This window comes from Hypanus sabinus, chromosome 10 (genome assembly GCF_030144855.1).
Source record: "Hypanus sabinus isolate sHypSab1 chromosome 10, sHypSab1.hap1, whole genome shotgun sequence".
Taxonomy (NCBI): Eukaryota; Metazoa; Chordata; class Chondrichthyes; order Myliobatiformes; family Dasyatidae; genus Hypanus; species Hypanus sabinus.
In genome coordinates, this window is record NC_082715.1 from 91041680 (window position 1) to 91068817 (window position 27138).

Consider the following 27138-nt stretch of genomic DNA (forward strand, 5'->3'; position numbering starts at 1 on the left):
CAGCTGATGCAAGGACAGCTACAAAATCTTGCCTAGGCATTCCACTTCAGGATCTCATTCGAGAGGTTAATTCAATTCCCCTTTAAATCTTATACCACCTACTCTAAATCTATGTCCTCTAGTTTTACTCACCTCTGACATGTGGGGTGGGGGGGAAAAGATTTCTTCAGGCGATCCTATCTATACGTTTCGCTATTTTAAATACTTCAAAATTGTTGCTCTTTAAAACCTCCATTCTAGTCCATTCTTGCAAATAAAATGCTCCATCCCTTATGAATCTCCTCTGCCCCCTCTCTAAAGTTATCACAACTTTTCTATAGAGTAGTAATCAGAATGAAAATGGCTTTCGAATACCCGTCAAATGGAGGCACGCAGGCAAGGTTCTAGAACAAAAAAAGACTTGAACGTTTACTAGGATGTTTTAGTGTGAATGAATTAGACAGGGTGTTTTTTTTTTTACATAAAGTATTCAGAAGAGCTCTGTGCATCATATGCAGCTTGTCCTACAAGGAACAGGGCCACATTAGACCTATGAAATAAAACCAGCTAAACAGTGAAGCATTTTTCATTAGCATTTTTGAGATAGTCACCATGACTTGGTATGTTTCAAAGTAGTTGTGGAAAGGAATGAAAATGGTTTGGATTGCAGAAAGGAAGTTTACAATATTGTTCGGCAGTCTAACAAACATTAACTGAGAGCAGCTACTTACAAATAAATCTACATTTAAAAAGTGTTAAAAGACCAGGACTGAAACCAGGGAGGCCTTTCAAAGGTATAAAAGTGGGGAGCAGAGGATGCTAAAAATGTTAGTGGGGAAAACAGAGGTAACAAGATATCACTGGCAGATAGAAGTACTATTACGTTTTCTAAATACACAAAGTGCAAGAGTGTAACCTGGGAAAGAGAGAGGCCCATTAAGGACCAAAATTGCTAGCTCTTTGTGGAGCATGGGAGATATTAGCTGTTTCAATGGGCATATGAGTGGATAAATCTTCAGGGAGCCTGATAGAAATTGCTGGGGTCTGATGGAAATGCTTAAATCTTCATTGGCCATAGGAAGGAAGTTAGATGACTAGAAGATGATAAACATGATACCTATGAAAGACAGCAGGTACAAGCCAGGTATCAAATGATAGTTAATCTAATAGCAGTTGTATGGATATTACTGGAAAATTTTTCTGAGAGTCAGGATTTATTTTCACTTGGGAAAGGCTGTGATCGCCAGCACGATTTTCTTAGTGGGAGATCTCATTTCATCAATTCATACAACAGTACAGTATCGGAACAGGCTCTTTGGCCTCGGGTGTGCCGAAGTAATTAAGCTAATGACATCCATATTTTTATTTATTTAGAGATGTGGTATGGAATAGGCCCTTTGAGCCACACCATTCAGCAACCCCCGACAACCCAGATTTAAACCTAACCTAATCACAGGGCAATTTATAATGATCAATTAACCTACCTGGTACGGTTTTGAACTGAGGGAGGAAATCAGAGGACCCAGAGAAATCCCATGCATTTCACGGGGAGGATTTATAGAGTATGCCTGGGTTGAACTCCAAACTCCAACACCCTGAGCTATTATAGTGTCATACTAACCACTACACTACCACGGTGCCCATCTTGTAATTTGTGCAGTTGATCTTTAGAGAAACTCTACATTCAGTTTAAGCTTTTGAAGAGGTAACTAAATATAATGATGAGAGCAGTGCAGCTGGTGTGCTTTACATAGACATCATTAAGGTCTCTAACATGGTCCCATGTGGAAAGTGCAGTGAGGTCATGTTAAAACTCTATAACACAGTGTACAATAATGGTTTGGTTACAGGTGGATATTGTGTGCATTTTTTATTGCTGCATTATTGCAGAATATCATTGCACTGATGAGGGCTCAGTGACAATTCACCAAGACATTGCCTGGGATGGAATGTTTCTGGTAGGAGGAGAGATCTCTTGGCAGCCACCTTAAAAGCATGTCCACTTGACTTTGATACCTCAATCCTAGGGAAAAGTTTCTTAAAACCTACACTGTCTATACCGGTCATTATTTTGTATATCTTTAATGAGAGCCAAGAGATTAAAAGGGGATCCAAGGAATGATAATTGTAATTTTAAACACACAGTCTGGGAACACGATGGAGGCAGAGACTCACAACAGTTAAATGCCTACAAATGCACTTTAATTGCAAATGAACAGAAGGCTATAGACCAAGTGTTGATAAGTGGGATTAATACAGATGGCATTGGCATAGTGGTCAAAAAGCACATTTCTGGGATATATTTCACACTGCCCACAACCCAGCCAAGGTGACTGAAAATACCAACATAACTAACTCAATTGTGATTTTAAACGCTGGGGTTTTCAGTTATTAGAGGTAGTAAGAAATTTTCTGACATTGTCAGAAAGTAATTTCCATGCATCATGCATCGGTGGCTTTCCATGCAATAAATCAACATTTCACATCATGTTCAAACCAATCTAAACAATGGAACAGCTCTGTGTTAATGCATGGGAAAGTTTGTCCCAGCCACTGAACTGCAACACATAAACAAACTTTGCTCACAAAGTAAAACAATTTTTTTTTAAAACTGGATCAGATTTCAATATTTGCAAAATCCAGAAAAAAAAATCTACTTCAGAAAGTAGATATAATGACATGGCTTACCAATATACTTGCACATGGTCTATGCAAATGATTGCACCTATCAAATTTGAAGGTGGGCTGAGGCATGCAATGTTTTTTATATATTTGTGCAAATAGTTGTGCCAATTGATATTTGGCCCTAATTAAACATGGATTCCCTCCTAAAAGAATAACATGGAAACCAGTGAACATGTACATCTCTCAGGAAAGACCTGCGGTCATAAACATATAGAGCACAAAATAAGCTCTTTTGGCCCAATTTGTCCAAAGAGGGAAAACTGCCTATCTGAGCTAGTCCATTTGCCTGCATTTGGCCCATATCCCTCAGATCCATAACCAAATGACAGCTTGCTAAATATACCCACCACCTGATGTGTAGAAAAACTTGCCCCTCAAGTCTCTTTTAAATCTTTCCCCTCTGACTTTAAACCTGTACCTCCTGGCTTTGGACACCTCTGTCCTGGAAAGTGACTGAACTGTTCACCTGATGACCCTCAAGATTTTATAAACCTTTAAGTCACTCTTCAGCCTCCTACACTCCAGGGAGCCATTATATGCCCATATTTTGTTATATTTGACTTCCAAAAATCAAATGATTAGTTTTTCATGTATCAAATGACTGTGAGGCAGAGATACAATCCTAACTATCTGTCATTCACATCAACTCACATCATTCACAGAGCAGAGTTAGTACTGTGAGGTTGCTATATGCTGCATCATATTTCCACAGATAAATTGTAATACCAAGTTACTTCCTTTGTGAGTGTTTGGCTCTGCTTGGCACTAGACAACACTTTAGGCATGACCAGCTGAAACAGGATTTGTGCACAATGTCGATACTGTTATTTTCCACCACATTAGCGTGACAGGCATAATGTTAACAAAACTATTTCAAGCACTGTAGTGACATGTGATGACAATCTCTGATCCAAGCAAAGACAATTAGAAGTCCTGAATCACAATAGTCATGAAAACAGACAGCAATTCAGCCCATGCCATCATGCTGCTTCTCTACCAGAGAATTCACTAGTTCAACCCATTGGTTTACCTCCACATCCTTGAATTTTTTTTAAATGACCATGTTTATTCAATTTACTTGAGGCAAACAATGCAACCTATCTCCACCACAATTGAAGGCAGTGCATTTCAGATTCCAACTACACACTGAACAAAATGTTTCTTCCTCACGCCACTCTTCTCCTTTGTTTTTATACGTGTGATCTCTAACCCTGAAACTCTCCAAAGGGATCAGCCTCCCACTATCCATCTGTACAGACTGATGATTTTGTGTAATTCTTAAATTGTCCCTCACCCTTTGAATTTCTAAAGAAAACAGTCCCAATCTCTGTAATTAATCCTTCCAGTCCCTCATCCCAGCAGCCATCTTCATACCCATTTCCTGGATCTCTCTTATGCTTTCACATTCTTCCTAAATAATGTCAACAAGTATTGGAAAAATAAAGCTCCTGTTGAGGCCAGACCATTATTTTATAATAGATTTTACTGCTTTTATTTTCTGTACCTCTATTGGCAAGAACAGTGTATACCTTATTGTATGTTTTCTCAAACTATCCTACTTTCAAATTATTTATACACGCCTACCAGCAGGTCACTCTGCTTCTACATTCAGAAAAGCATTAAGCATTTTTTTTAAATTCTACATCACTGCCCTTTTGTTATTCATTAAGTCACAGAACTATATACCATGGAAGCAGGTCCTTCAGTCCATCTTGTCTATTCCAACCAGTGCCTCCTACCTGAACTAGTTCCATTTACCTGTAATTGGCCCAGCTTTCTTATTCATGTACCCACTTTTACCACTCCCTCTGCCAGTTTATCCCACATATGCATCATCCATGTAGAAAAAAAAATGCCCAAGTTATTTAAATCTTTCCCCTCTTACTTTAACCCCTATGTTCTCAAGGGTTAGTCATTCCTGGGGGAAAAAATTGGCATTCAACTTAGCTATACCTTTCATGTTTTCTATAGATCTGTCGTGGAGAGCATTCTAACTGGTAGCATCTCCATCTAGTATGGAGTAGCCACTGCACAGGATTGGAAAGAGCTGCAGAGAGTTGTTAACTCAGCCAGCTCTGACATGGCAACTACGTTTCCCAGCATCAAGGACACCTTCAAAAGGACGATGCCTTAAAAAAGCAGCATCCATCATTAAGGAACACCCCCCCCCCCCATCAATCACCCAGAACATGCCCTCGCGTTGTACCATTAGGAGGAGGCACAGAAGCCTGAAAACACCTACTCAATGTTTTAGGAATGGCTTCTTCCCCTCTGTTATCAGATTTCTGAATGGACAATGAACCCATGTACTATTTTTATTTCTTTTTCTGTTGTCTTTTTGGACTACTTATTTAATATATATTTCTGATTGTAATTTAATTTTTTATTATGTATTTCAAAGTACTGCTGCCACAAAACAGCAAATTTCACAACAGATACCAGTGCGATTAAACCTGATTCTGAAATTGATATACCACTCTCCGAGTAACTTGCAGTACAGAAAACATAAGATAATTTAGCCTACTGAATGTGCTTTTAATGCGCCACTTCTAAAAAGATGTCTTTGCCTCTTGCATCTCAAAATTTTCTCTTGCAGCTTACATTATTAAGCGCTAATGCTGTATCAGACTTCAAAGTAAAAACTTTGGTCATTCAAGTTACTCCTAGGGTTGCACTTTCCAAATAATGATCAAGTTCACAGGATGATGGCATCCAAGTATTTAATAACTCATTGTTTATTTAATTACTTGAGTAGGTGTCAAAAAGCAGAGCACTAATCATAATTTAAAATCAGTGTTATAAATGGAAGACTCTCAAATTTTCACTTGAATTTATGGTGAGTATCATGAAGCTTAACAACACTGATAAAGTAATTGTGGCCAAATAAAGTACCAAAATACCAAAAGCAGTAATGAACCCATTTTAACTAGATTATCTTAGCTTCAGCAGAAAAAGAAATCAATTCTGTAGTTCATGTAAAGAAGTCAGAAAATAGTATTTTTAAATATTTATGGAATATCTTGCAAATTACCAATAGGTCCAAAATTTATCACCCTGGCATTCATTCTACCTTCCTCTTAGGTGGTACTTCTGGAAGCAAGTCAACCTCAAAACACTCAGGATCTGAACTAACTGACATGTAATGCAGGACCTGTAGACTCCATAAGAGATGGAGCAGATGTTTGATAGGATTTACATGCAAGTACTTTGTGAGATAGTCCAGCCCTTCCCTTGGAGGAGTACTGCAGCTTCCAATGCAGGAAAGCCTTATGTTAGCAGTTAATTAGCTTCTGACCATTCTCACCAAACCAGTGCTAATCACTATGCCCTGAGGCCTGGTTGACTCAATCTTGTCAGATAGTATACTAGGCACTCTCTGAGAAGAACTACTTCTGAGGGGTCATTGAGAGTTTCCAACATTGAAATTCTTGCCACAAAGTTTCTATTGATATTAGCACATTGTGGCAAGGTTAAAGATGATGATAAGAGCAGACTATATACAGTTTTACCTCTGCATCAAGACCTTTGTTAGGTCAATGTGGCAACTCATATTCCACATTAAAAGAAAACCACATAACAGCACTTTCCATTTCATGAAATGAAGTTCAGGATCGAGAATGTCATAGCCCAAAGAACAATCTTAAGTCTCAGATATGAATTCCATTCTGCTTTCATAGCTTAGGAACAATGATAATTTAACAGCGGCATTGTTAGTAGACCCACTATTTCACTGCCGCTGAGTTAGAGTTTAGTACTGATCTCCGATGCTGCCCATGCAGAGTTTGCACATTTTCACTCTGATCATGTGGGCTTCCAACCCGATACTCTAGTTTCCTTCCACAGCCCAAAAACAATTTGATAGATTGAAGGCAAAAGAAACTGATGCCCGAATTTGGAACAGAAAACAGATTCTGGGAGGACACAGTGGGTCAAGCAGCATCTGTGGCAGATAAAAGTGCAAGTCACTGTTTCAAGTCAAGATCCTGCATCAGGACAAGGGAAACGATGAATAATGTACAGCAGTACACGGCAGGGAAGGTGTCATAGATGCTGGTAGGTGATAGGTGGAACCTGATAGGGAGGAAATGAAGAAGAAATGGGCAACAGAAGACAACCAGGTAGACAGATGAGTATGTGTGGAAGGAGAACTCTGGGGGTGTGGGTTACCTGAAATTGGAAATGTCAATGTTCATCAGCAGGTAGGAAGCTACACAAGCTGAATTTGAGATATATTAGAGGTCTTCCAATTTGTATTTTGCCTCACAGTAATTATGGAGAAAGCAGAGGACAGACAAGTCACTGTGGGACTGGGAAAGAGTTTAAAGTAACATGAAATGGGAGCTCGAGATGGCTGATGTAGACTGCATGCATGAACTCTGTATAACAGCCATCTAGACTATGTTTGAATTCACTATGTTCACATTATGAACATCAAACACAGTAGATCAGGTTGGATGAGCTGCAGGTGAATCCTTGACTGACTTGGAAGGGCTGTTTCAGTCACTGGACGGTGGAGTACTAGGAGCTGAAGTGAATCTCCTATGGTTGTAGGGAAAAGTACCAGATGTCAACAAAGGAGTCATGAAGAGAGAGAACACTGAAGCAGGCAGAAATGTGTTTAGCAGCTGGTGGGGTGACAAATGAGGACTGCAGAAATTCTTATTTCTGTTCTGCCTCTGGAGAGAGGGGTGACAGCAGAAACGCGGAAGTTCTACATGAAGACTTCATCAACTGTAGTAGATCTGGAAGGAGGACATTTCAGAATCCCAGGAGTAGCATGACTCATTTAGAGAACAGATGTAGCAGAAACAGAAACTGACAAAAAGGGAGGTGGCCCTGGGGCCTGGCAGAAATGAGGTTGGTAAGTCATTTGGCCACTCCAAATGGCCATGCTGTGCAGATAAGTGATAAAATGTGGAAGATAATTGATGGGAAATATGAGGATGATGAAATGGTTATCAGAGACTCAGAGGATGAAAGGCATTGTTGCACGCTAGCTCTCTATGATTCCATGATATTGCTGCCCTGAGTGAGACAAGCAGGCTGAACTGGTCAGCTAAAAACAGAAAAGGCAGATACTAAGAAATGTTTCTCCACAGCAGAAGTATCTAATGAGCAGAGGCTTAAGCTATGGGTTAAAACATTAAGATGATTGATTTTGCCCAGAAAATGGCTGGAATCTGCCCGGAGGGTTCTTAAGAGCCAGAAAAAAATAATACTCCTATAATCCAGCAGTTTTAAGAATTTTGTAGTTCCCAATGGGCAATTTTTTCCAGACTACTAGATATTACTGCAATTTGAGCACCACAGTTATACTTCATTTAATATAAAAAATACACTGTAGTACAATAAATTTCCAGTGGCCCCAGCAAGTTCAGAAAAGGATGTGGGAAATAATCAGAAAAATGACCAACCATTTTAATTTCTGAAAAATCTTACAGATTATCAGTTTTACTGTGCCCTCACACTTCACTAATATTAAGATGATGAATACTTGAAACATTATTGCAGACAAGTTTACAGGTCACCTATGAGATTATTTGATTATTGCAGATCAATACTTGATTGCTGGCATGGACACCCTAGGGACAAATGCTGCATGCTTGATGCATGCAGAACTCTACGACTCTCACAAAGATGGCAGGTGCACCTTCTGAAGGAACAAACAAGAAAAGTGGAATCAATTTTGCCAGCAAAAATGAGCTAAGATCAGCAATCAAATCACAAACAAGAGAAAATCTGCAGATGCTGGAAATGTGAGCAACGCACACAAAATGCTAGAGGAACTCAGCAGGCCAGGTCCATAGCTTTTTTATTTGCATAGATGCTGCCTGGCTTGCTGAGTTCCTTCAGCATTTTGTGTGTGTTGCTAAGCTCAGCAATCCCTAGCAAGAAAAAACTAGGGGAAGCTCACTACAAAAAAAGTCCTCAAAAAAATTCTCAGTCTCATAATAAACAACCCCCACTTCAGAACCTAGCACAAGACTTCATAGCAACAAGTGAGAGACTACAACAATATCACCAGATGATGACAGTAACTAATGACACTGGACTGATCACCACTTAATCCACCATGTCCTTTACTTTTATAGTATTATTATTTTTGTTATTGCTAGGAAGGGACAGAGCTAATTAAGGGAACAAAAAAATTAGAGGAATGGCTTTGGGATGCTGTGGTCCTGCATCAAGGGCAAGGAGCAAAGGTGCAATCCAATCACTATTGATGATATTAGTGACTATTTGCTGGAGTTTCAGTCCTGTGGAAAGGCCCAGGTTCCAAACTTGACTGCTTAAAACATTCACAAAATGTTCCCATGCTTAAATCTGCTTCTCTGTTTAATATTCTGTACTTCCATTTAAGATAAATATCTGCCTCTCTGCATTTCTCACCCTTCCAGAGAGCTGTATATAATCTGCTCATGCCAGTTATGATGGTTAACTGTTCCATTTAAAGAGAAACTCAATAATCAAAATCAAGCATACCATCTATTGACAGTGGGTAAACTGGATATCAATTGCACAATCTGCACACCACACCAAAACAATCCCAAAACCTGAAAATGCTCTTTGTAATAGAATGAGCAAATTCTCTTAGAAATTACACATTCCACGCATTTTCCAAGAACGTCAATGCAGAACATTCTAATTTCAAATTATAGGGCTTAGTAATTTTCCCCTCGTCTTGACAAAGAAATCATTCAACATAAGAAATTGTCTCTACATTAAACTCTTCTTTGCTTTCTGTACAATTGATTGATTTTGTCTTGTCCTACTTACGAAAGAACAGGGAGGAAGTACTGGAGAACTCAAAATGCATTAAAGCAGGTGGCTATGGTCGAGGGCTGTTTCTCAAAATTAGAAGCCCGTATCTGGTGGCTTGCCACAGAGGTTGGTGTTGTGATAATTGTTATTTATAAAAGGATTTGGATGTGAATGTACAAGGCACAGTTAGTAAGTTTTTGACTGATACCAAAATTGCTGTGTTAATATTATTCTACAAGTGATACATCTACTGTGTTTTGCACTTGGTTGCTGAGGAATATTGTTTCATGTAGCTGTATACATCTGTACAGTTGAATGATAATAAATTGAAATTGAATTGAGGTAGTGTTGTTGGTATTGTAGAAGGTTACGAAAAACTGCAGGGAGATCTTGATCAGCTAGGTATTGAGCTACAAACTGGCAAATGGCTTTCAATCCAGATAAATATGAGGTATTGCATTTAGGGAGAACAAACTAGCAGAGGAATTATTCAGTGAATAGTAGGGTCCTGGGAAGCGCACTGAAATGGTGTCGCAGGTAGATAGGGTGACGAAGAAAGCAATTGGCATATTGGCCTTCATCAGTCTAGGCATTGCGTACAGGAGTTGGCAGTTACATTGTAATTATACAAATGTGGGTGAGGCAGCACTTTAAGTATTGAATCAGAATCATTATCACTAACAAGTCATGAAACTTGCTGTTTTGCAATAGCAGTACAGAGTAATACATAAAATAGAGTATAGATTATAATAATTTATTCTATATATTCAAAAACATAGTGCAGAAAGAACAGTTTTGGTCACCCTCTTATAGAAAAGATGTTAAGTTAAAAGAAGTACATGAGATTTACCAGGATGCTGCCTGGACTTGGGGCTTGAGTTATAAAGAGAGGTTGCATGGACTAGGACTTCATTCCCAGGAGCATAGGAGACTGAGGGGTGACTTGATAGAAGTACAAGATCACAAGAATCATAGACAAGATAAAGTACATCGTCTTTTTTCCAGGAAGTGGGTGCTAAAAACAAGAGTGCATAAGTTTAAGATCAGACTGAGAGAGATTTTAAAAGGGATATCAAGAGCAGGTTCTTCTCCTGGGACTTTTGGGGATGGCCAACCTGAAGATCACTGGCCTCTTCAGGATTATTGACTTTCTACCACAGACTCCAAACGCTAACCCCTGCCCTGACTCTTCATTTACTGCCCGACCTCTAACTCTCCTTCGTCCCTGCCCCTAAACACCAACTTGACCCCTAGCTACCCATGCTGTCCTGAAAACCATTGCTACAAACTAAGAAAAAAAAACTACATATGAGGCCATGACATTAATGGAGATCATAGCTTGATGCCATCTTAACTGGAACACATATGATCTGTCAAGGTTTTTTCACCTGCCTTTTTTATGGTCCTCCTGATTTCCTTAAATGTACTCAGTGGATGTTCCTGATTTTGGCTGCCAAACCTGACATAGCATCCTCCTTTTGTCTAACCACCATCATCAATGATTCTAATATTTATTATATATGTCCAACCCTTCCCTTACTTCAAAATATATCACCTTGCTAAAATAATTATTATATAGATGCAAACCTCTTTTTAAAATTCTCCTCCAAGATCTGTTACAAACAAGAAATAGTTCATAACTGTAGGAATGAGGTATTGAAGTGAAGTTCACTGCTATTCCCTTGATATGACAAGATGCATGATCCAGCAACTTCAACAAATTCATTTTAATCCTGGGCATGAGAGAAACATGTTCCTTTTAAAATACTTTTTAAAAGGTAACTTGTTTCAAGAAAACTCCACTCCCACTTTCATCAGTCAGTGTTTCCTGCACCATATATCCAAATCCTGTGGTAGTACCACAATTCCAGACTGAAGGCTGCTAATCTGAGGCATAAATAGCATAGCTGGTCATTGTCTCACAATGATCTGTCTTAAGTCCTGACTTCTTTCACTGTCTATGTGGAGATTGCACTGTCTTCCTATGACTATGTTCTTCCTCTGGATGCTTCTGTTTCCTCCAACTTCCCAAAGCTAAGCTAAACTAGATTAAATGACAACTGTAAATTGCCCCACTATTTAGCTAAATGGTCGAATCTGTAGAGAGCTGATGCAATCATAAGGAGAATTAAACAGGATTTTTGTAACATTTATGCGTATGGTTGGTTGATGTTTGTGTGGGTCAAGGAGCCGTTTTCATACTATATGACTCTGACTATTTCCTTTGCAAATCATTTGTGGGGTTATCTAGTCTGCTGCTCACCATCTCTGCAAAATGACACAATATTTATGAATTGTGGAAAAGTGACACACTTCTGCACCAAATATCACAAGATTAGTCCACCTAGGTAAAAGCATTACACGGTTTGTTCAGTTGGGAAAGACTCCACCTTCTCCAAAAGCAACCCCCCAAAACAGATCCACTTTATTCATCCATTACACAAAATTCTCACTCACACAAAAAATGAAAGAGCCTACTTTGCTGCAATCCCATTATTGATAAAGTAGCTACAGCTTTAAAGAGGAAATTAATGATTAACTTACACACTCTACATCAGTTATTTTCCACAATATATTTCACTCTATAAATACCTGGCATCATCCAAGTAGCAGGAACTAAGCAAGCAATGACGCCAACTAAACCCATAATGTCCCAATTGCATGATTGTATCTAATATACCTGTTTCATATGCCAGACTGTTATGCTAATCTATGCTTCATTCTTTATACTAAAACATGGTCATTCAAATCTGAAAATGGAAACTCAACACAAAATGCAATAAAAATGAATCCTATGGGAAAGTGGGAGGGTTTTTTTACCTACAGCTTACAGGTTCTCTAAAAGGCAAACTTGCAATCAACACATACATCATTCCTTCAAATGACACGCCAAAACCATAGCTGACAGAAGGTACCACTGTAATTGAAAGTTTCCTTGAACTTTGGGTTGATGAAAGGCCACCAACCCAATTGCTTAGCTCAATACAGATGCAACCTCGCCTGCTGGCTTCTTACACTTTCTTTTTCAATTTCAGATTTCCAGCATTTATAATATTTTACTATTTCTCTTAAATTCCTGTAGGTCAAAGAACAATGGATACATGATATGGAAAAATATAATATGGAAAAAAACATTGAGATAATCTAAACAATAGCAAAATAATAACAATATAAGACAACTCCAGTCTAACTCAGTTTACAGCTCTTTCCTTATGCACCTGGACATTTCGCAGCCCCCCCCCCCCCCCCCCGGCTTTCAAATGCCATTTAAAATTTAATTTAAATTTAACTTCTTGTAAAGTGACAATTGAATCTGTTTCCTCCACTGTTTCAGACAGTGTATTTCAAATCAATGCAAGAAAATTGTGTTCCTCAAGTCAATCTTAGATCTTTTGGTTTCCAATTTTTGTGCAAATGTAAACCCTTTATTTATCTTATCCATTCTCTGGAATCTTTTTTGAAGATCTATCAAATTACCCCTTTACCTTCTCTGTTCAAAAGGAAAATAATCCCAATTTATCCGATCTATTCACATGACTGAAGTTCCTTATCCCTGTGACAATTCTATTAAATCTTATTGGCACTCTCTCCAAATCTCTAATTTATAGCCATCATATGCTTCAATCTTGATTGAAGCTTCCTTTTCTTTCTCAACTCCTATTATCTCAATTTCCCTATAATCCAGAATATATTTATCTCAGCCTTAAATATATTTAATCAAAGGTCACAGTATTCAGAGGTAAATAATTCAAAACTGTCAGAGAACAGATTCCTCATCTTAGTCTTTAGTATCCTGAGATAAAGGCTCTGTTATCTGCCAGTTTCAGAGTCATAAAGTTACAGTCATTGAGTTCTACCAGACAGGAACAGGCACCTCTGCCCACTATGTCCGTCGGGAATATCAAGTACCCATAGATATTATTCCCAATTACCAGACTCATCCAAAGCCATTTTTGGCCTTGGGCTTATCTAAATACAGACCATCAATGAATTCTGAAGACCCAACTATGGCCACCCTTACATATGAACAAGCTCCCATAGTATTAATAAATTCAAAAGTTCAGTGTACAAACATACTTTTCCTATAAACAACAGTACACTCTCTCTCTCTTTCTCCACTTTTAACAGTTGTTCTTTCCCATCAGTCTTAGGTACTTTTCATGACATTCATTACAATATTGTGCTGGATCTGACGATATCTGATCCAGAGGTAATTCAGAAGTCAGGAATGAGGCATAATCTTGGTGAGGATATGGCCATTTATCAGGTGTTAGAAGGACAAAGAACAAAGGTGGATAAAAAAACATAAGTTACAGCTGTCTTGCACGAAAAACTAGCTCAGATTAGAGAGGTAACAAAGCATTCCAGTGATAAGGAATACCCTATGAAATAATCAGGATCAGTTGGTGACACAAGCTGCAGAGAAACTTCTAGAAATATACAAGAATCAGCAATACTACAATTACTGAAATTCATTGAACAATTACACACTTAATAAAAAATAAGCAAGCATAGGAAAGTTAAACTACAAGAAAAATAACAATTCGACACTCTAATCCATATACGGGTCATCACTGCGTCCTGAGCACTCAACTTACGGCCACCCCTACATATGAACAATCTTCTATAATATTAATAAATTCAAAAGTTCAATGTAAAAACATGCTTTTTTTTCCTACAAACAACAGAACTAGTTTCCTTGCTCCCTCACTCCACTTTTAGTAATTGCTCCTTCCGTTAGTCGTGTGTACTTCTGATGCCATTTACTACAATACTATTAACATTTGGTTATTTTCTGACTTGTAGACAGGATCAACTAATAGACAATGATAAAAACCTGACCCGTTCATTACCCAAGGATGGTCTGTACTATTTTAATGTTGGGTGAGTACATCCCTCCACCTCCCATTCATGTGATGCATTCTGGATTGCAATCACCTCTTAAGTGAATAAACTTCCTCCTCATATCTGCACTAGACCTCCTACCCCTCACTTGAAATGTATGCTATCTGGTTACAGACACCTCTGCTATGGGGGAGGAAAGTTTCCTTCATCTGCTTGCCCACTTCCCTCAATTTGAACATCTTTCAGGTTTCCACTCAGCTTCCTTTGCTCCTGGAAAACAATCCCAAGTCCAAAAAACCTGCTTCACCTGCATTAGAGATACAGCTTCAAAAAAAAACCCAAAAATATTTAGCCAAATACAAGGAAATAGAGCACTTAAAAATTTTCAAACAAGGAAGCATTAGCCGGCCAAGACCTGTCACCAAGATCACAAATTCAAGTTCATTGTCATTCAACCATATGCATGTATAGAGAGAAATGAAACATCGTTCCTCTGGGCCAAGGTGAAATACAGTACATACAGTCACACACAGCACATATAGTTACAATCCACAGTGAACAGCATAGATTTACTGCCCTCCTATATAGAACATGAAACAGTGCAACACAGGAGAGTCCCTTTAGCTCACAATGTTGTGCCAAACAAATTAAACCAATAACTCCTAATTAATCTAATCTTTCTTCCCTGTACATGGATCACATCCCTCTCTTCTCTGTATATTCAAGTGCTTATCTCACAGTCTCTTAAACACTTATTTGCCATTTATCCCTTTCTCCACTCCTGGCAGTACATTTCAGGTATCCACAACATATTTCCATTGTAATCATCTCCTCTTACCTTAAATACATGTATCTAATATTTTCTAATACAAGACACTTTAATTTTAAGCAAAAATACTGGCTATCTACTTTATTTATAATTTTATACACTTGTTTGAAATCTTCCCTCAGCCTTGCCACTATAGAGAAAATAGTCTAAGTTTGTTGAACCTCTCCTACCTAGTATGTCCTCTAAACCTGGAAAATCCAAACTACCTGAGTACCCTCTCCAAAGCCTCCACATCTTTCCTATAATGAGATTTTAATACAATACTCTAAATGCGGCCTATACAGAATTTTATAAAGCTGCAATATAACTTCCTGACTATTGAACTCAGTGTCTCAATTAATGAGGGCATACATGCCATACACCTTCTTTACTGCTTTATCAAACTGTGAGGCTACTTTAAAGGAGCGATGTACTCAAACCACAAGAACTTAGGTTCATCAACACTGTAAAGCGTCCTACATTATCTGTGAACTCCTATGTTGGATCTCTCAAAGTGCAACAGCTCACACTTGCCTCCAGCTGCCCAGATTTGCAACTGATCAATATCCTACTGTAACCTTTGCTAATCTTTTACGCCATCCACAATGCCACCAATCTTTTTGCTGATTGTGAACTGATCCACTTACCTACCACATTTTTATCCAAAATCATCCAAAAAGTAACAGAGGTCCCAGTACGAATCCCTGCAGAACACCAATGATCACAACCTCCATCCAAAATAAGACCCATCCACCACTTCTCTGGGCAAGTCAATTTTGGATCCAATCAGCCTGATCACCTTTTTTTTTCCATTTTTTGGATGAGAATATCATGCAGAAGCTTGTTGAATGCCTTAATAAAATCCGTGGATACAACATCCATTGCGCTCTCTCTCTCTCTCTCTCTCTCCAATCACAAATGTCACCTCTCAAATAGTTCAATCAAATTACTCAGACATGGCCTGCTCCACACAAAGCTATGTTGACTGTCCTTAATTAGACTCTGGTTCTCCAAATGCTTATAAATCATATCCTGAAGAATCCTCTCTATTAGTTTTCCTACTGACGATGTGATGTTATCACCATTCTCTTGAACAAAAGAACATTAGCAACCCACAGATTAAAGTATACATAGGAGACAGACAGCTTACAGCTGGCACCTCAAAGTACAGGTAATGTATTTAATGTTATCTCTCCACAAAACCTAAAGAATCACTGGCATAATAAGTGAACTGACATTGGTGTCGTCTTTTTGGACAACATGCCTAGCTTGAAACAGTAATTACGCTTAGTTGGCTCAACCTGGCCAAGTCACCTGCATATCTCCCATGAAAGACACTCCATTCCAAATCTCATCACAGCAAGAAATTGGTGAACAGTACATAAATGTTTTTTCAAATTTCCTGGTAACATATTCACCAATATTTGGGAGTCCCGGGACACTCTCCATTCAAAACTAAGATGGAGTAGCCAAAATTATATATATCTCATCTCACCAAGCACTTCTTGCCCATGTAGAGGGTCTATAGCTTTCACAAATGGCTTAGCAGCCAGCTCAACAATCTTTAGTTCTGAGGGACAGCTAAAACAGTAATGGGGACACCGAGAAAGCAAAACAGAAATTTTGCAGTTAACCAGAAGAGCTGAGTAATCCATTACACAACCAGAATTCATCTGACATCCAAGAGGCAGAAGTATGGCTAGTGATCTGGCAGGTAACAAGCCAGAGTAGGAAAAGTTGCAAACTGAAGGAGCAGAGGCGATGAAATAGGAAGATTGGAGAAATTATAGGGTTCAGAACAGAGGGTCCTGTAAAAGATCTGTGAAGGTGGATGAAGGTAATGGAAACAAGAGGGAAAAAGACACATGTAACCAAGTGTATACACAAGCAAGTGCCTAAGTGTCAATGAAAGAACAAGTCTGCACTTGTGAGTGGCAGTGTTTGCCACTCCTTATCAATACATAATTAATCTGTTAATACAACTTTTTGCAATGAAAGTCTATTTTTGCAAAGTAACCCAATTAAAACATCTTAAGGATCACTGTTCAAATTAGTCACCCCTCAAATACTTCACTAAACTACCATTGCAATATCTAAAGGAAGAATGAAAAAGGAATACGCTACATAAGCAATCTTGACGGGTGAAATATATTTTATTTAATTATCATTTGTGACAAGATTTGCCATTCACCTTCTGTTCTCTGGGTTTAACAAAAGCTTCTGTAACAGAAAGAAGAGACCTTCTCAGCCACTGAGCATTTTCACTCCGCTTTGCCTAATAGAGTAGAATGTCTAGGTGGATCCAGAATAGGCAAGGATGAGGGATGTGGTGACCTTCACTTATACCTGATAGAACTCTGATTCTTCTCCATCGCTGCTAATCAAATATCCTGCATACAATGTTTACAATGAAGTTTCTTCCACACTGAAGTGACCAAATTAAGTTTTGGCATCACTTTGTGGAGAACCTGCTTTTAATTCTGATGAATGACACAAAGCTTCCAGCTGCCTGTCACTTCAATACATCATTCTGCTTCTCCCCTAACCCATTTTTCTGTGGCCTCGTGAATGGTTATAACATAGCTCAAAGCGAGCTTGAGGAATGACACATCTTTTGTCTGGATATGTTTAAGCCTTCTGGACTCAATGTCTAATTCTCAATTTTTAATGGAATTTGCTTTTTCTATCTCTATTGGAACTGGTCATTTTTGTTACAATCCATTCACCCAGAGGCTGTTTTCCCTTCATTCCCTCAAATTTACACTGGGCGTCATTATAATAGAAGCACATACAAAAAGGTCAAAGTAGGAGTAGCTGGTGAATTAAAGTGCCAGGCAACTAGAAACGCAGGGTCTTTTCTCTACAAAATCCTTGTCTGGTCTGGGTTAGGTTTTACCAACAATAATGGGAACAAGATTTCACGTGGCTGTCATAAACGTTCTGCAGTGTTGGAGAAAAAATTTTAGACACATTAAAATTTTTTGGTGAAATGCAATGAGATACAAAAATGCTTTCTCCAACACCATACTTGCAAAAAGATAACCAAGAATGATTTAGCACAATTTAACTTTCACTATCTGACAATAGCCCAAAGCACTTTACAACTAATGAAATAGGTTGCATGGGAAATTTGACACCACCAAGATCCCATAGGCAGTTCAAAACTAAATGACCACCTGGTGGTCAGGATTGAACATGGAAGGATTGAACTGTGAGACAGCAACTATTCCTCAGGGAATATAGGTGGTGGTTAAAAAAAGGCACAGAATGTTTCCTTTCATTAACCAAGGCCTAGAACGTACTCTGAAGCACAATCAGAATTTGTTCTGATAGCCCAACCATAGCAATGTGAGGAAATGCTCCACTAACTTACAAATATGAACCAGCACATACTATATATCCTGGATTGAAAAATAATGTAAAGCTGTACACTTATACTGCTCATGATTAATTCAGGGACAGCCCTGGCTTGGGGTAACTTTTTTGTTTGTCCTGTAAGTGCACTCTTGCAGTCAACAGCGTAACTGTATTCTGGCTGAGATCCTATCATTTTGAACGCCATTGAGGTAATACAAAGATAAAGGTTTTCAAGGAAGATGCAAGATGCAGCACAGTTTGGGAGGTTACCAACACGTTACCTAAACAGTTAAGAACATGGCAAATGGAATACAAACTGGAAAAACTTAAAGTGCCATTCCCTGAAAACAGAAAAAGCTAAGAATGTTTAAAATTATGAGCAACTGAAAGGCGGCTGATGTTCTGAGGGACTTGGTGTCCTTCCATATAAATCACTGAAAGTTAATGTACACATACAGCAAGTGACTAGGAAAGTAAATGAGGACAAGAATAAAGATGAAGTAGGGCTCTGGTATGGCTGTGGTGAACAGGTTTGATCTTTCTACTTAGAAGAATGAGAGAGCATAATTTTAAGATGATTGGAGGAAAGCATAGAGGGAATTTCAGAGGAAGTGCTTTTAAAAAAAGAGAACAATGAGTGTGGGGAAACATGTTGCCAGGATGGTGGAACAGGCAGATGCATTAGGGACATTTAAGAGACTTATAGATAGGCACATGGATGAAAGAAAAATGGAGGGCTATTAGATTGACGTTAGAATAGTTTAGAAGGTTGTGACGTACTATATTCTAATAAGTTTGCAACAGAGGGAGAACAGCAAAGGTTCATCAGATTGTTTCATGAGATAGTGAACTTGTCACATGATTGTAATGACTGGGCATGTACTCTAGCATTTTTGAAGCATGTGTTCTCATTGTAACAGTGAAACTTCTTACAAGGATTGACAGAGTAGATACAGAGTTGTTGATTCCTCTGGCTGGGTTGGGGTAAACTGGGTTAGCATTCTGAAAACAGGAAGCTCACCATTGGGACGAAAAAGAAATTTCTTGACCTAGAGATTACCAAATCTTTGGAATTCTCCATCTCCCCAGCTGGCTGAGGAGGCTCAGTCACTAAGAATATCACTGATAGAGACCAATGTATGTCCAGATGTTTAAGGATTCAATTGATTATGGGGTTAATGTATGGAAATGGTGCCAAGATAAAAAAAAGTGTCATGAACTTATTGAATAGCTTCTATTTCTCACATTAGCTGCTTAATAATCACCACAGATGGAGTGAACCAAGATTTTGCTGCTAAACTGACAGCCACAGAATTGTAGAGGCAACTGTTCTGCTACCACTCAGTAAAGTTCATAGCAAATTTATTATCAAAGTACATATATGTCACCATGTACAACCGAGATTCATTTTCTTGTGGGAAAAAATCAATAAATCCAACAACCATAATAGAATCAATGAAAGACCACACCAACAGGGCAGACAACCAGTATGCTAAAGACAACCAACTGTGCAGATACAAAAATGAGAAAAAATAATAAACAATAAATATTGAGAACATGAGAGCCCTTGAAAGTGAGTCTTTAGGTAGTGGGAAACAGTTAAGTGATGGGGCAAGTGAAATTGATGGATATTATCTCCACTGGTTCAAGAGCCTGTTGGCTCAGAGGTAATAACTGTTCCTGAACCTGGTGGTGAGAGTCCTGAGGCTCCTATACCTTTTTCCTGATGACAGCAGCAAGAAGAGAACATGTTCTGGGTGGTGGTGGTGGTGGTGAGGGGGCTAGGGAGGGTTCCCTGACAATGCATGCTGCTTTCCTGCCACAGTGCTCTATGTAGATATGCTCATTGGTGGGGACAGTTTTACCATGATGGACTGGGCTGTATTCACTACTTTCTGTAGGATTTTCTGTTCAAGGGCATTGGTGTTTCCATACTAAGCTGTGATGCAGCCAGTTGATATACTCTCCACAGAACATATTTAGAAGTTACAATTTATTTCCCTCCCATGGGGTAACAAAAACAAAAGAGCATAGGTGTAAAGCAAGAGGAAGGAGTTTAAGAGGGGATCCGAGAATGAAGGTTCCATCCGCAACCCCACCCCAGTGAAACAGACAACCTCACAGGGTGGGTGATAGCTGGAAATCATTGTCAGAGAAGGTGCTGGATTAACACATTAAGACACATTTGTACAAATAATTAAATAGGGATGACATTGAAGGAGACAGACCTAAAGTGGGCAGATAGGAACAGTATGGACAGGCAAAAAGGTTGGCATGCATGTTGTGCGGCAAAGGTCTTATTTCTGTTATGTCAAAGATCATCAGAAAGAGGGAAACAAGTCAACTTTAAATGGCTGAGAGGGTAAGGAAGAACAGATGGGAGAAAGGAATCTCCCCGAAAAGCAAAGCCAGGATTGCTATAAAGACGTGCTGCTGCCTGACTTGCTGAGCATTTCCTGCATTTTCTCTCTATTTCAGTCTTTCCAGCATGTATGTTTTATTTAATATCAGTTACAGAAGGTGTACTTACTTCTTGTGGAGTAATCAAAACTTAACATCAAGTAAACATCACTTGAAATTGAAGGTAGCTCTCATCCCCATTCCACCCTCCCACCTCCCCACCAGCATAGTAGACCAGCTAGTAGAGCTGCTGTCTCATAGCTCCAGAACTGAGTTCAATCCTGACCTCAGATATATCCAGTAGAAATGGAGCTTGCAAAATTTCACTACATGGGTTTCCTCTTATGTCCCAAATGTATGCATGTAGGTTGACCACTGCAAATTACCCTTATTGTGCTTGGAAGTGGGGAGGAGTAGAATCTAGGGCAGTAAATTGAGAGAATATGAAAAAAAAGAGGCATTACTGTTGGATTGGCGTTAAAAAAATAGGTGATGTTCAGCACTGACGGTGTGCTGAAGAGCCCATTTCCATACTGTATGAGTTAATAACTCCAAATCCCAGAATGAACCACACACCACTGTTGCTTTCCAGGGTCTATTTCAATCTGAGATTTCTTACCACAAAAATCAATCATCTGAGCTGAAAAATCCCAGCAGAGCATGGTTCACTGAAAGGAGAGGCTACTACTTATCAATGCATAGACTGGCAGATTCCATCCCATTCCCAGCAACACAATGAGGGACTGACTTGGAACCTACCTCATTAGTTATTTTCCAATCTACCATCCTAACCCTAATGAGAAACTGGGGTAAGTATAGGCAGTTATAGTATAGAAGGAATGCTCTTTGTACTATTTTTAATCTGTTTGAGATTTCTATAGTGAATTAATTAGCAAAACAGAACTTATGATATCATGTGGAATTAAAAACCAATGTGACTCACTCAATGCCTCCAAATGGCTAAGTGTGAACTGTTGCCACAAAGAGGAAAACATGCTGCCAAACCAATTTGTGAGCAACTGCATTCTGCAAGAATATGTCCCAATTCTAATTATACTAACCCCATGGATTATCAACAAATATACACCCCACAAGAGGATGTATAGATTCCAATTTAGCATACAGATCTTTTATATAAGCCTTACACTTTATTTAGGTCATTTCTGTGTGATTCTTGTTTCTGGCACAACAAAGCATCCGAAAGCAGCCTCAAGCACACACCTTATAGTTACACTTTGGAACCAGACTTAATCTGCATAGCACAGAAATTTCAGATTGATTGTCTGCTCAAAGTTAGCTCCAGTGAAGTATAAATCTGCAAGACTACTTGCTGACACTCTCAGAAAATTTGGTTTTTGGTTGGTTCAAATAATCAGGAAGGCACTTTCAATAACTGGGAAGATATTTTAAACATTATAGCCCCAAACCTCAATGTGTTTATAAGAATATTGTTTCATAAATATAGGCCACCGACAATTACATAAATTTTGTCTTCTACTAAGTAGAAGCAGACAAAAACATTTCCTGGCAGATTTGGCAATAATGAAAGTGTGAACATTAACCAATTTCTCTGACATTCAGCATCCTCATCCAGATCAAGGTGAGCTATGTGATGAGTTGAGTTAATTTTTTAAAAATGGTATGGACAGAATTGTGCACAAGAGTGAAACAAGAGATATGGAAACATGATAATTTACCAGAGTTGGTGCTCAGACCAAAGAAGATCTAATTTACTGACATAATAGACTCAAACAGGCCAAATAGCCTTCTCTCATCCCTATGATTTTTCTGGTTATGACAGTAGTTTTGTGCAGGTAGCAAATTATCAGGTGAATCGTGCGAGTCACTACATGAAAGCAAAAAAAAAATATAGGACTTTTCAAACCAACCCACTGCCATGCTATACAATTATAGAATATTATCAGTATCAGAGCAGATCACCAGACCAAGCAACAGATAATACCTGAATGGTGTACAGAAACACAAAATGCAATTTATCACACAGATAAAAAATTAAACTAATTGTTACATTTTCCCCACCTGCCCAATACTGCAGTCAGAGCTTCAAAACGTAAGCAGCCGTTGTGTATACATTTTTGGCACAGTAGTTGCTGATCTGATTATTTCCTACCAGCTCATCAACAGACATGCATAGTCACATGGACATGATCAGCAAATAAGGGCAGAGGGAAGTCAAGATACCAACCATATTCCACAGATAAAACATGCTGAGTGGCTAAATAACAAGCAGTTCTTCAGATTAGATAATAAGCACCCATACCAAATAAGGCCATAAGACATGGGAGCAGAATGAGGCCACTTGGCCCATCACGTTTCCTCCACCATTTCATCATGGCGGATTTGTTTTCCCTCTCAGCCCCATTCTCTTGCCATCTTCCCATAATTTTTGATAGCATGTCCAATCTCAATGATCATTTGTCACATTTTCACTTTTGTCACATTAAGAACATGAATCCTAAAACTAAAATAAACAAAATCTAGATACTTCAGAAGATTCCTAACTACTTGAAAGTTACATCTTTAAAAATTAGCATATCATGTGATCTTGCTGAATTCTCCAATGAATTGATACTTTACCAATCTTGAATACATCAATAATGCTCAAAGATGTTTGCACTGGATGTCATTAAACTCACCATTTCCCATTTCATGGATAAAATTAAAACACATTGCAGAGTGAACACTTAAACGCAAAAGAACATCATGACAATCAACAAAAACGAGTTGTACTTATGTAGCTGCTGCAAAATGTCCCAAGATGATGCACAGAAGTATTATCACAAAACAGCATTAGACGTGACACTTGGAAAGGGAAAGGTGATACTTGTGACCTGTCAAAGTACATTAATGGTACATTAAAACATAATGAGTCATTATAACAAAATTTGAGATGCAAGATTTCTTGGAGGGTTTAAGATATGGAAGAGATAAAGACCAGACCCTCATGAAGGGAAAAACAAACAAGGACATCCTGTAGATTGTTGGAAGTTAAACACACTGGGTACAAACAACATGGATATCAGCAAAGGATTAGACGAATCACGGCAGAGTCCGCGATGCCATGGAGGTGAAAGTGCTCGTTATCAATGTATGGGTGGGCTCCACAACTCATGTTGCAATCCCAAACAGTTAAGAAGTATGGATTTGGAGGTTTAGGAAAAAGTGCTTGTGGTAGAAGACGACAATTGGTTTAGTGTTTCTGACATCTGTTTAAGGGAAATCCCTGTTCATCCAATAAAAACTTAAGGAATACTAGCACATTCTGAATTCTGGCAGGACATCAAGGGAAACTAAGGTAAAGATTAATTTTATTTAAAATATTAAGTAAAATTTCAGTCTCTTATAAAATCATTAGCTAATTTCTCAGAGCCTTTGGTTGCCTACTAGATAGCTTTTGAGTTAAATCCACAAAACAATGTGTCATTCATTTGACAACTAATATTAAAAAAGTACAAATTAAATCAGTGTAAGGATAAACAAATTTGCTTTCCCAATGTATGCTGCTGTACAAAATATTACTTAAACAATAGGACTGTTTCCCAACACACCAACCCCATAATTAACATAAAATACAAAATTGAAAGCTGTTGCACAAGGGTTTAGCTTGTTTTATTAAATTTATTTCCCTGATCTCCTGAACATCACTGACAAGTTGTCAGCCATCCAAACCCATTTCACAACTGTACCCTGACAAATAACATGGAATTGAAGATACTGACATTTCAAAGGAAGCAGAGGAAGTGTTGGCCTTTCTAGATACAATGAAATTGAAATCAATGAAGTGACCACTAGTTTGAAACTGCTATGTTATTCAACATAATTGAGTGCTTTGCCAAACAATTCGACACATTAAATATTTTTAATTCTTCCAACAACTCTAGCAGTATTGACAAAACACAACAAAGATTATGCACAACATCAGGTATAAAAATACTAGACACACCCACAGATAATCACGAAACACATTACAGTTGTGGCATTCTTTGATCTGGGCCTTGAATACTTAATGCTAAACATACGCAAGCGCTTTGACAGCTAGGTTTCAGCCACAATGTAACATCATTTACGGGTCAGCCAATACAAAATTACTCTAAATTCTGAAAAAAAGACTGAATTCACATGTATGCCAATGCAGACGACAAAACTGTGATGCAGTTGTTGGAACATGAACAGATTAAATAAATTAGTTTTTTTTAAAAAAAGACTAATGGAAGATTGTAAATAAAAAGGTTCTTTGAAAGAAAATGGGAGCGGTCCAACAGTGTATTCGCCTTGCTAGATTTAATGGTGTCTTTTTAAACACACCCACCCCATCCAAATGCATCCCACCCACCCACGTCTATAATGGGATGAGACAACATGAATTCCCACACAACAGGGTGCGCTACTCGGGGGAACGGGGTGGGACAGGGCAGCCCAGCCGCAGAGATCGGCGCCGCCGGTTCGGGGTACCGGGATACCGCCCCCCTTCATCTCACACGGCACCAGTGCCGACCCGACTCCCCACGGCATCAACGGAATGGGCTCGGACTGGGTGGCACGACCCCATCCCGCCAGGTGACGGCCATCCCCCGACCAGAGCCGGCCGGCCAACGGAAGTAGTGGAGCCCCGGGCATCACCTGGGGCAGGGACCACGCACGGCGCTTACTTGAGCATCGCCTCCTCCTTGCGCTCCTCCTCACGCTGCCGGTCCAGCACGGCCATGATGATGCTCCGCTCCTCCTCAGTCAGATGGCTCAGGTCGGGCACGGTGGCGGGGGCGCGGGGGCCCAGCGAGGCCGACATCTCCGCGCCCGAACGGCCGCACTCCAGAAGCCACTGCGATCGCCGAGGAAGGGTGCAGTCGCACGGTTAGCCCTCCGCCCAATCCGGACTGATGCTCGGCTCAGCTCAGCGCGGTGCTGATGCTGCGGCTGGGCGCTGGCAAGGTGGGCAGGAGGGGGGCGGGGCGGGGCGGGGCCTAACCCCCCACCAACCCCCCCCCCCTCCGCGCGCGGCGCGGCCCGGCCCGGGAGCGGGTAACGCGCACCGCCGGCCCCGCCCCCCGCGGCCCCTCCCTCGCTCTCCGTCCACCACCAACGCACCGGCCCCGCCCCCCGGCACCACTTTGTTCCCACACCTGCTGCCGCCCCGGCCGCACGCTCCAACTTACCCCGAGCCCGTTCACTCTCTCACCAGCCGCCCTTCGCTGGATCTCCCTGCCCAAACCAGACGGCAGGGATTCAGGGTGGAAGAATTTGTGGGGAACCTGAGGAAGGGAGTGTCTTTGCGAGTGTTGGAAGCAGATATTCTCGCATTTAAGTATAAAGATAAGCACTAAAGTCATCCATTTATGGTAGCCTAATGGTCAAGAGCTGGTAACTGGGATTAGCATAGATACTTGAAGGTCAGCAAGGATTTGACAGGTAAATTGATTTTTAATTGTCACATGCACCAAGGTATAGCGAACAGCTTTGTTTTGCATGCCAGCCATGTGGATCACTTCATCACGAGTGTATGGAAGTAGTACAATGGAAAAGCAATAACAAAAGTGTTCTAATTACAGAGAAAATGTAGTGCAATAAAGTGCAAGTCATGACAAGTTAGATGAGATGCTCAAGAGATGTCCATTTTATTCATACAACTGGTCCATTCAACTGTGGGATAGAAGTTATTCTTGAGCCAGGTGGTACATGCATTCAGATTTTTGCCTCTTCTAACTGATGGGGGGAGGGTCTTCTGTGGTCTTTTGTCTCTTTCACCAATCAACTTCCTAGCTCTTTGCTTCATCCCTCCCCCTCCAAGTTTCACCTGTCACCTCTCCCCCCCCCCCCCCTTTCAAATCTATTCCTCAGCTTTTTTTTTACTCCAGTCCTGTGGAAGGATTTCAACCAGAAACGTGGACTGTGCTTTTTTCCCTGGATGCTGCCCGGCCTGCTGAGTTCCTCCAGCATTTTGTGTGTTTCTGGGGTGGTGTCTTAGATTAACAAGGCAGCAAGAAGTGTAGACAGGATCCATGGAGGAGGGGCTGTTTTCCCATTACATGCTGTCCACCACTTAGCAATTTTTTTGTGATATCAATCACAGCAGTTGCCATACCGAGCTGTGCTGCATTTAAATAAGATGCTTTCCATGGCGCATCAATAAAAACTGGTGAAAGTCTAAGGGGGAACTTGCTGAAATTCTTTAACCTTTTTTTTTAATGTATGTACCATATACAATATCCACCTGGGCTTGGTATGCCAAATGCTTTGCCCAAGACACAAGAAACTGCAAGAGTGGAAGTGGGAGTGAAGAGAAT

The 27138-nt window shown here is 39.7% G+C and overlaps 1 protein-coding gene across 12 annotated transcripts in view; it reads right to left on the minus strand.

Moving 5' to 3' along the window:
- Positions 1–26017, minus strand: part of LOC132400854 (regulating synaptic membrane exocytosis protein 1-like) — a 554853-nt gene extending 528836 nt beyond the window's left edge. For 11 of the 12 annotated variants that reach the window (XM_059982314.1, XM_059982312.1, XM_059982308.1 and 8 more), the window contains exon 1: positions 25507–25805. In XM_059982314.1, coding sequence (XP_059838297.1) covers positions 25507–25643 — 137 coding nt within the window. In that variant the 5' untranslated portion in view covers positions 25644–25805. Of the gene's footprint in view, positions 1–25506; positions 25806–26010 lie in introns of those variants that run through there. The other variant, XM_059982306.1, reaches the window with a different exon arrangement.
- Positions 26018–27138: the final 1121 nt, after the last annotated feature.